The sequence below is a fragment of the Equus quagga genome, chromosome 10, assembly GCF_021613505.1.
Source record: "Equus quagga isolate Etosha38 chromosome 10, UCLA_HA_Equagga_1.0, whole genome shotgun sequence".
Lineage (NCBI taxonomy): Eukaryota > Metazoa > Chordata > Mammalia > Perissodactyla > Equidae > Equus > Equus quagga.
This window is the reverse complement of record NC_060276.1, coordinates 55,480,307-55,491,355: the sequence shown is the minus strand read 5'-3', so window position 1 is coordinate 55,491,355 and position 11,049 is coordinate 55,480,307. Positions and strand designations below refer to the sequence as shown.

Genomic DNA, 11,049 nt, shown 5'->3' with positions numbered 1-11,049 from the left:
TACTCTTCTGGTTGCTGAAACCCCATCCATCCTGCAAAGCCCTACTCATGAAGCCTTACCTATTTTGAACCAGGTAGGATCTGTCCTTTGAACCACTATAGAGCTTGGTTTATACACTCTTGCAGTTACCTTATACCATTTGTATTATAATCACATATGCTCTTGACCTTGTTTTCCCTATGCTACAGGGCAAAATATTCTCATTGGGGTATTAGAATCTGTGTGTATATGTGTAGTTTGAAAACATATGCTCAATGTTAGAATTTTACAGGTGAAGAATAAAAATATTAAATACCTGCTCAAACAGATCATAAGGTCCTTAGAATGTTTTTGATTGGTGAAGATAAACATGTTTCAAGAAAAATAAAAAGGGGACAGTTGATGTGCTTAATCTTATTGTTATTCTGGGTTTATCGATTGCCCTAGATCAGTTCTGGTTGGTGGCTGGCTTCTTTAGCAGGATGTTCCCCAGCATGATCCCTTTTATATGGCACTAAAAGGAAAAAAGTAAAGGACAGTCACACTGAAGTAGCACGGCTCGAGAAAAGCATGTTTTAATTTTTAAAGGCCAGAATGACTGAAACAAGCCTTTGACTCTGCCAAGCAAAGTTCTGTTCAGATTGTTAAAGAGAGAAGGCCAACTTCTTTCCATTAGGACACAGAAGCACAGACTCTGAGTGCTTAATAAAGCTCCATGGCAACCTTGATTCAAAATTCTATTAAATTTCTGGGGTCCAGCCTTCATTCCCCAGGAGTGTATACTTCTAGTTTTCCATTTATGAAGGGAAAAATGTCAAGGCTCAATAAATTTAGTTCATCAAAGCACACAAACATCAATTTGTGATTAATTGCATTTCATAGTGGATCTCACAAAGCTTTTCCAAGATGAATAGCTCACTCTGCTGTAATAATTAAGTTCTGATTTTCCTTCTCATAGGGTCAAGAAAACTGTGCAAGTAATGGACAATGAGGAAACAATTCAATTACTGTTAACAATATACCATCATATTTTTTAATTATCCCAGAAAACTACATTTGCTTTTGTTTGAAAGATTTGGTATTCCATAAAAAATAGCTAGTATCAAGTATGTGAAAATATGGACTACACATTGTGTGATATTGTAACTATTATGGAGTTTACCTTTGACTTCATGTTATTAATTATTTACCTTGTAAAATTGTTAGTAGAATTAAAAATAACAAATACTGATTGCAATTTTAATTATAGCAACTAAAAGATTAACCTAAGCCTAAATAAAAATATTTTTCCTGGTAAGAATACTGCTTTCTTTATAGAAAGCACCTTTATATTTTCTCCCTTATCTCAGTCCAAAGAATCCTTTGTGTTATTTTATACCGCAGATGCAACAAATAATGCTATCAAAACCACCATAGACTCATTAGAAATTAGATAAAACCTGCAGGGGGCTTTGACATATAAGGTCAATAGCTAATTTTGGACCATAACAACTAGCTACTGGCATCAATGTTTGAAACCGCATTTATGTTGAAACACTCTAAAAATTATAGACTGACGGAAATGCTGTATATTAAAACCAAGTAGAATTCATTTTCTATCTGTTGCAAGGACAAAGAAACATGAGGTGACTAAAAGAAGGAGTCCTTTGCAATTTCATTAACTGAAAGAATAGTGTTTCATTACTGTAGGTCAGCATTAGTAACCTTATATTTCTAAAATCTTCTGTAGAATCTAATTATCTTTAAGTTTGAATAGAGACTAACCTTGAGGGAATAACACTTATGAAATAAGCTATTCCAATCGCAACACATTTATATTTTATAATTATAGCTATCATTGAGTTCCTGTCAGTATGTCTCATAAAAACATATAGTGGAAACCTGGTCCTGAATCTCTTGTGGTTTAAAGTAGTTATATCAGTAAATGATCACCCTCAGATGGCATCAATGTAGGTGATAGTTATATGTTTTAAAAATCAGTGCATTTATTACATAAAGCCTGTTTACTGTGATACTTTTCCACTCCTAAGGTATTATTTCTCTTGGGAAATAAGTTTCAAAACTGAAGCATATTTACATAGTGTTATGAGCTGTGTTTTCTTCATCATTATGGAGAATTTTTCCCATGCTTCAAATTGAAGAACTCATTCTGCTTTTTGTTTCAGCAGTCGTCTCCTTTTATTCAACAAAGTTCTAAGAACAAGACAAAAATATACAAGTTTGAGAAATATTCACCATAAAATCTGAATAATCATAATTCCAAAAGTTCAGAAAGAAAGAGCCAGATAAAATTTCATTTAAAAAGTGATGTCACAAAGATAACAGAGTAGGAGATCCCAGCCTCTGTTCCTCCACACACAAAAGATCAACAATTAGACAGCTATCCAAGAAGAAAAACAGCTCAGGGAGCTCTGGAGTCCACTTAAGAAACTTCAGCAATACAGTGGAACAAAAAATTTGAGAATAACTCTGCAAAAAGCGAAGGAAGAGTAGCTTCATTTTGTATCCCCCAACCCAGCATTGCTCAGCACCAAGAGGGAACTTCCAAGCCAGAAAGTGATCCCTTCACTGGAAAAGGGAGAGCAGGGTAAGTGGCCACTTCCCTAGTTTTGGGGGGCACCACACAAACGACCCACTTTGATTTCACCCCACCCAGAGACTAGCAAAGCTGAGACATATAAAAGATGGCTAAAAACAAGGAAGAAAAGCAGGCATTATCAGTATCAGCCATTACTCAGAGCCACCACAGTTCCCCGTCACTTGCTCTGCAGACAATTCCAGCAGATTTCATCACTGAGGAAACCAAAGGCCAGCACAGCTGCTGCAGATGCCCTACAGATTTCATCCGTTTTTGTCCCACAGGTATTTGAGTTTGTTGACACCAGCCACCTGAGTCCTTCCCCACTCCCTCCCCCACGACCCCCACTCAAGCCCAGGACCCACACCTCCAGCCAGCCCACTTCTATACAGCTCAGTAAGTGCAGGACACCAGCCTAGATCCCCACAGCTGACCCCACCACCATGCTTGCTCTCAAGGCTAGCCCCTCCAGCTATGCACTTGCACACCCTCAGCCTGATGCCCATCACTGACCTCTACTGCCATGTGTACACCCATGGCAAGATATTTCAGCCAAGGAAGCATACACTGATAACTAAGGTTACCACAGATGCTTGGGGGCCTGTATTAGGCCTATCTCCTGTCACTGGCATGCACCACTGGGCTTACCTGCAACTAGTCCCCCAAAGTGTTCACCTACATGTCACCAACCTGACCCTCATCACTAGTCTCCACTTCTGTATGCACACTCATGGGGAGACCTTGCAGCCACAGGAGTGCATGCAAACAGCGAGGGTCCAGGCAGCTGGTGTGAGCCTACCTCCAGACCTGTCAGAAGTTACTGGTCTGTAACACTGGAGTCACCTACAGTTAGCCCCATCATCTGTTCACCTATACACCCCCGGCCCAACTCCCAACACTGGCCTCCACTGCTGTGCACCCATAGCAAAAACCAGCAGCCACAGGAGTGCTTACCAACATCCAGGGCCCCCACAGCTGCCAGTGCATCCACAGCTGGCCCCAGCCCTTTCTGCTTACCCTGGTCCCACTACCCTGTGTGTGCTTGAAACTGGCCCCTTCCACCACACAGGCACTTACAATTGGCCCTCACAGCCAAGTGTGTGCACACCAGTGGCTCCAGCCACCACTGCTGGCTGCCCTGGTCCTTAGCCACTGGACATGGAGTTGCCACTGAAGACCCTAAGAGCCACTACCCCCAGTGCAGACTCCCCACAGTCTGCCAAGGACCATGAATAGTGTGGATCCCAGTAGTCTGAGCTGACAAGTCACCACACACCCAGTGCTACTACACACACACACACACACACACACACACATTGTACCCTGAACTACCAGATGTGAAGGCACAGCACATTCAAGCCTGCCCCCACCTGAAGGGTGAAGGCCTTTTCTTACAAAATCAATCAATAAAGTCTGAAAGAGGTGATTGTTTCTTCAAATGTTCAGACACCTATGCAAAGCCAAGGGGGATCACAAAGAATTGGGGAAACGTGACTCCACCAAAAAACACAGTAACTTTCAGTAACTGACGCCAAAGAAATGGAGATAAGAGAATCCCCTGATACAGAGTTCACAATAATAGTTCTAAAGATGCTCATAGAGCTACCAGAAAGCACAGATGAACAATTTAATGATATCACGAAAACAATACAAGAACAAAATGAGAAGTTTGACAAAGAGCTAGAAAACATAAAAGAACAAAACAGAAATTTTGGAGCTGAAGAATACAATGACAATTGAAGAATTCAATAGACAATTTCAAGAACAGACTAGATCAAGCACAAGAAGAATCAGTGAGCTCAAAGACAAATCATTGAGTCAGAGAAGAAAAAAAAATAAAAGAATAAAAAGGAATAAAGAATGTCCACAGCTAAGAACAGTTTAGTGGATGCCAGGGGAGAGGTGGGGTGGGGGGTGGGCACAAAGGGTGAAGTGGTGCACCTACAACATGACTGACAAACATTAATGTACAACTGAAATTTCACAAGATTGTAACCTATCGATAACTCAATAAAAAAAAAAAAAGAATGTCCACAGGATTTATGGGACACCATTAAAAGAAAAAAACCCTGCACATCATTGGAGTCCTAGAAGGAGAGGAGTGGAAGAAAGGAGTAGAAACTATATTTAAGAAAATAATGGTTTAGAACTTACCAAACCTGAGGCAAGATTTGAAAAACCAAGTTTATGAGTCTAATGAATCACCCCAAAATTTCAATCTTAAATGATCTTCTTTGACACATTATAAGAAACTATCTAAAATCAAAGACAAAGATAGAATTTCTAAATCAGCAAGAGAAAAAATATTCTTTCATACAAGGGAACCCCCCATAAGGCTATTAGCACATTTCCCAGCAGAAAACTTAAGGGCAAATTAAGGGAGAGACTGTGATGATATATCCAAAGTACTGAAAGAAAAATAGTGCTAGCCAAGAATACTTGAGCCAGTAAAGGTATCCTTCAGAAATGAAAGCTAGATAAAGACTTTCTCTAGCCAAAAAAAAAAGCTGAAGGAGTTCATCAGCACTAGACCTGCCTTACAATAAATGCTGAAAGAAGATCCTCAAGCTGAAATGAAAGGACATTAACTATTAACATGAAAACATAGCACACTGGTAATGGTAAGTATATAGTCAGATTACTCTAATATTGTAATATGATGGTGTGTTAACCATTTAATTCTAATATAAAGGTTGCAGGATATGAGTATTAAAAATATCTGTAGCTACAATAATTGTTAATGGGCACACAATATAAAAAGATGAAATTGCAATGTCAAAAACATAAAACATGGGAGGGGGAGTAAAAGGGTACAGGTTTGTATGCAGTCAAATTTAAATTATTATAAGCTTAAAATAAATTTTTATATATATCAAATATTTCAAGGAAGCCAAAGGGTAACCACAAAACAAAAACCAATAATAGATAAATAAAAAATAAAGAGAAGAGAACCAAAGTTTACCACTATGAAAAGTGATCATTTCATAAAGGAAGACATCAACAGAGGAAGACAGGAACAACAGAACTAAAAAACAGCCAGAAAACAATAAACAAGATGGCAAAAGTAAGCCCCTGTCTATCAATTATTATTTTAAATATAAATGGGTTAAATTCTCTAATAAAAAGGCACAGAATGGCTGAATGGATAAAAAAGAAGACTTTACTATATGCTGCCTACAAAAGACTCACTTTAGTTTCAAGGACACACACAGGCTTAAAATGAAGGGATGGAAATAGATATTCCACACAAATGGAAGTCAAAATAAGAGCAGGAGTATCTATACTTGTATAAGAAAAAAATAGATTTTAAATCAGAAACTGTAATAAGAGACAAATAAGGTCATTATATAATTATAAAAGGGTCCACAGTCAAGAGAATATAGCAATTGTAAATATACATACACATATGATTGAAGCACCTAAATATATTAAGCAAAAACTAGCAGATCTGAAGGGAGTAATAGACAACAATACAATAGTATGGAACTTCAAAACTCCACTTTCAACAATGGACAAATCATCCAGGCAGAAAATCAGTAAGGGAACATTGGGCTCAAACAATACTTTAGACCAAATGGACCTAACAGACAATACAGAACATTCCATCCAACAGTAGCAAAATATACATTCTTTTCAAGTGAACTTGGAACATTCGCCAGGATAGGTCAGATATTAGGTCACAAAGCAAGTCTCAGCAAATTTTAAAAAACTAGAAGTCAAATCAAGTATCTTTACTGACTACAATAGTATAAACCTAGAAATCAGTAACAGCAGGAAAATAAGAAAATTCACAAACATGTAGAATTAAACAACACACTCTTGAACAACCAATGGTTCAAAGATGAAATCAAAAGGGAAATAAAAAGATATCCTAAAACAAACAAAAATGGAAGCACAACATACTAAACTTCATGGGATGCAGCAAAAACAGTGCTAAATGGGAAGTTTACAGCATTAAATGCCTACATTAAGAAAAAAGAGAGACCTCAAATAAGCAATCTAGCTTTATACCTCAATGAAGTAGAAAAAACAAGAGCAAACTAAGCCCAAAGTTAGCAGAAGGAAGAAGATAATGAAGATGAGAGCAGAAATAAATGGAATAGAGAGTAGAAACACAATCAAAAAGATCAATAATACTAAGAGTTGGTCTTTTGAAAACATAAATAAAATTGACAATCCTTTAGCCAGACTTAACAAGAAGAAAAGAGAGGGGACTCAAATAAAATTAGAAAACGAAAGAGGAAACAGAACTGATACCACAAAAATAATGATTGTAAGAGACCACTATGGACAATTATTTGTCAGTAAATTGGGCAAGCTAGAAGAAATGGGTGAATTTCTAGAAACATACAATTGACCAAGTCTGAATCATGAAGAAATGGAAAATATCAACAGACCAATAACAAGTAAGGAGATTGAATCAGTAATCAAAAACCTCCCAACAAAGAAAAATCCAAGTCCTGATGAATTCACTGGTGAATTCTACCAAAGACTTAAAGAAGAATTAACTCCAATTTTTCTCAAAAATTTACAAAAAATTGAAGAGGAGGGAAGACTCCCCAAATCATTTTACAAGGCCAACAGTACCCTGATACTGAAGCCAGAAAGCGAGACTGCAAGAAAAGAAAACTAGAGGCCAGTATCCCTGATCAATATAGATGCAAAAATTCTCAACAAAATACTAGCATAGTAAACTCAAAAATATATTAAAAGATTATACACCATGATCAAGTGGGATTTATCTCTGGAATGTAAGGATGATGCAACATATGCGAGTCAATAAATATGAAGGAATGCATTAACAGAACGAAAGACAAAAGTTATATGATTACCTTAGTAGATGTAGAAGAAGCATTTGACAAAATTCAACATCATTTCATGATAAATACTCAACTAATTGGGTACAGAGGAACATACTTCAACATAATAAAGGCTATATATAACAAATTTACAGCTAACATCATACTCAATTGTGGAAGTTTGAAAACTTTTCCTCTAAGATAAGGAACAAGACAAGTGTGCCCACTCTCACCACTCCTATTCAACATAGTACTGGAAATCCTAGACAGAGAAATTCAGCAAAAAAATGAAATAAAAGGCATCGAAATCAGAAAAGAAGATGCAAAATTGTCTCCTTTTGCTGATGACATGACCTTGTATACAGAAAATTCTAAAAACCCTACCAAAACACTTAGATCTTATTCAGTAAAGTTTCAAAATACAAAAGCAACATACAAAAATCTATTGCATTTCTATACACTAACAATGAACTATCCGAAAAAATAAAGCAATCCAACTTACAAAAGCATCAAAAACAATAAAATAATTAGGAATAAATTTAAGCAAGTAAGTGAAAGATCTATCCTATATACTGAAAACCATATGACACTGATGAAGGAAATTGAAGAAGACACAAATAAATGAAAAAAAATCCTATGTTCATAGGTCAAAAGAATTGATATTATTAAAATGTCTGTACTATCCAAAGCCATTTATCGATTCAATGCAATTCCTATCAAAGTTCTAATGGCATTTTTCACAGAAATAGAAAAAAAATCCTAAAATTCATATAGAACCACAAAAGACCCTGAATAGCCAAAGTGATCTAGAGAAAGAACAAACCTGGAGGCATCACACTTCCTGATTTAAAACAAAGCTATAGTTGTCAAACACTATGGTATGCACATAAAAATAGACACATAGACCAATGGAACAGAACTGAGAGCCCAGAAATAAATCCATGCATATATGTTCAACTAATATTTGACAAGTGAGCCAAGAATACTCAAGATGGAAAGGATAATCTCTTCAATAATTAGTTTTGTAAAAGTTTATAACCACATGCAAAGGAATGAAATTGGACCCTTATCTTACACCACTCACAAAAATTAACTCAAAATGGATTAAGGACTTAAATGTAAAATCTGCAGCTGTAAAACTTCCAGAAGAAAATATAGAGAAAAGGATCCTTAACATTGTTCTTGGCAATGATTTTTTGGATATGATACCAAAAGCACAAGCAACAAAAGTAAAAATAGACCACTGGGAATACGTCAAGCTAAAAAGTTTCTGCAAAGCAAAAGAAACAGTCATCAAAATGTAAAGGCAGCCTATGGAATGAGTGAAAATATTTGCAAACCATCTATCTGATAAGGGGTTAATATCTAAAATGCATAAAAACTTACACAACTAAATAGCCAAAAACCAAACAATAAGATTGAAAAATGGGCAGAGGACTTGAATTGACATTTTCCCAAAGAAGACATACAAATGACCAACAAGTACGTGAAAAGGTGTTCAACATTATTGATCATTGAAGAAATGGGAATCAAAATCAGAATGAAATATCACCTCACACCTTTCGGAATGTCTGTTATCAAAAAACGGAAAGAGAAGAAATTTTGGCTAGGATGTAGAGAAAAGGGAAACCTAGTGCACTCTTGGTGGAAATGTAAACTGGTATAGCCACTAGGGAAAACAGTATGAAGGTTCCTCAGAAAGTTAAGAATAGCACTTCCATATGATCCAGTAATCCCACTATATATATATGCAATATTTATCATTGTAGCCTTATTCACAATAGCCAAGACATGAAACAATCTAAATGTCCATCAAAGGATGAATGGATAAAGAAAGTGTGGTGTACATATACATATAAAATGGAAAGCGGTGGAGTTCGCTCGGTGGCTGATCAGTGGTGGGGAGCCACTCGTGGGGACCTTTCTAGGTCCCCTTGTGGGGTGCTATGGAGTTCCCAGAACACAGCCAGCAGCTGTTGCAGAGGCTCCGAGAGCAGCGGTCCCAGGGTTTCCTTTGTGACTGCACTGTGATGGTGGGTAACACCCAGTTCTTGGCCCATCAGACTGTGCTGGCCTCCTGCAGCCCATTCTTCCAGCTTTTCTACAAGGAGCTGGAACTAGACAAGAGGGATCTGGTGTGTATCCACAATGAGATTGTCACAGCCCCAGCTTTCGGCTTGCTTCTGGACTTTACGTACGCTGGCCAGCTGGTCCTGAGGGAAGATACCCCTGTGGAGGATGTGCTGGCAGCTGATATGACTGATATCGTCAAAGTGTGCAAGTAGCGGCTGCAAGCCCGGGCCCTAGTAGAAGCAGATAGTACCAAGAAGGAGGAAGAAACCAACTCACAGCCCCCTAGTTTGGAGTTTTTGTCCACCACTTCCCGTGGCCCCCACCCTTCGCTGGCATCTGCTGAGACATCAGGCCCTTGGGGCAAACGGGAATGGAAAGGCCCTGCTGTTCCCTCACCTACTGGCTGTCCTCCAGATGAGCCACCAGTCCCCGGTGGGGCTGACACTAAATAGCCTGGTGTGGAGGTTGATTCACCTCATCTACGGGCACCTCCTCCACCAGTGGCTGATGTCTCTCTTGCTAGCCCCAGTAGCTCCACAGAGCCTATACCTGCAAACTGCTTTTCTTCTGGCCTCCCAACAGTTTCAGTGGAGCCACTGGTTCCCCTTGATGTGGGTTCTGAGGGTCTGAGGGTGATAGAACCGAGGGCTACTGGAGGACCATTGCAAGCCTTGTATCCTGCAACTTCGGCTGCAGCCCCAGGCCCAGCCCCAGTTCCATCCCAGGCTCCAGCCCCAGCGGAAGCTGAGCTGGTCCAGGTGAAAGTAGAAGCTATTGTGATCTCCGATGAGGAGTCTGACGCGTCAGAGGAACAGCCTCAGGGTCCCGAGGGACTGTTCCCACCTGCAGGAGCAATGTATGGTGGACAGCCCCCTCAGCCAGAGGCTTTTGAGGAGCCAAGGGCAGCAGGACCGGAGGAGGTGGGGCCAAGTGACCACTTCCTGCCCTCAGATCCTCACCTGCCCTACCATTTGCTGCCAGGTCCAGGGCAGTATCATCGAGGACTGGTGACCTCACCTCTGCCTGCTTCCCCAGCTCTGCATGAGCCACTTTACCTGCCTTCTGAGTATGAAGCAGCCCCAGGAAGCTTTAGGATTTTTACTGAAGACGTTCCTACTTGTAAGACGTGGGAAGACATTCTCATGCTCTTACACGCTACAGCGACATGCCACAGTGCACACACGTGAGCGACCCTACAAGTGCCGCTACTGGCTGCGCAGCTACATGCAGTCAGGGGACCTGTACCGCCACATCCGCAAGGCTCACAGTGAAGACCTGGCCAAACGCGGCAAACCAGATCAAGAGGCCAGCCCCCTCCTAGGAGTGCAGCCCCTCCCTGGCTCCCCTACAGCAGACAGACAGAACAGCGGTGGTGGAGGGCCACCAAAAGACTTTGTGCTTGGCCCCAAAAACTAACATCTGGGGGAGCATGAGCTGATGCTAGGCCTGCTCTTCCCATATCGATAGGGGGCAGCACAGAAGGCTGGAAGCATCTCGTTTCCCCTGCTGGGTGAGAGAATGAAGATTCTGCCCCTGCTGATGGTTCCTACCCTTTTCTTTATCCAGCCAGATAGCAGGACTTTATTGGGTAGAGCATCTCAGTCAGCGTCTCTCCAAGGG

At 39.8% G+C, this 11,049-nt stretch overlaps 1 protein-coding gene across 1 annotated transcript; it reads left to right on the top strand.

Moving 5' to 3' along the window:
- The first annotated feature begins 9,299 nt into the window (after nucleotides 1–9,299).
- LOC124245408 (zinc finger and BTB domain-containing protein 3-like) lies at nucleotides 9,300–10,845 on the top strand. The gene is given in 2 exon segments (XM_046672807.1): nucleotides 9,300–10,555; nucleotides 10,557–10,845. Coding segments are annotated over 2 exon segments (1,542 nt in total). The 5' UTR covers nucleotides 9,300–9,302.
- The last annotated feature ends 204 nt before the right edge of the window (nucleotides 10,846–11,049 follow it).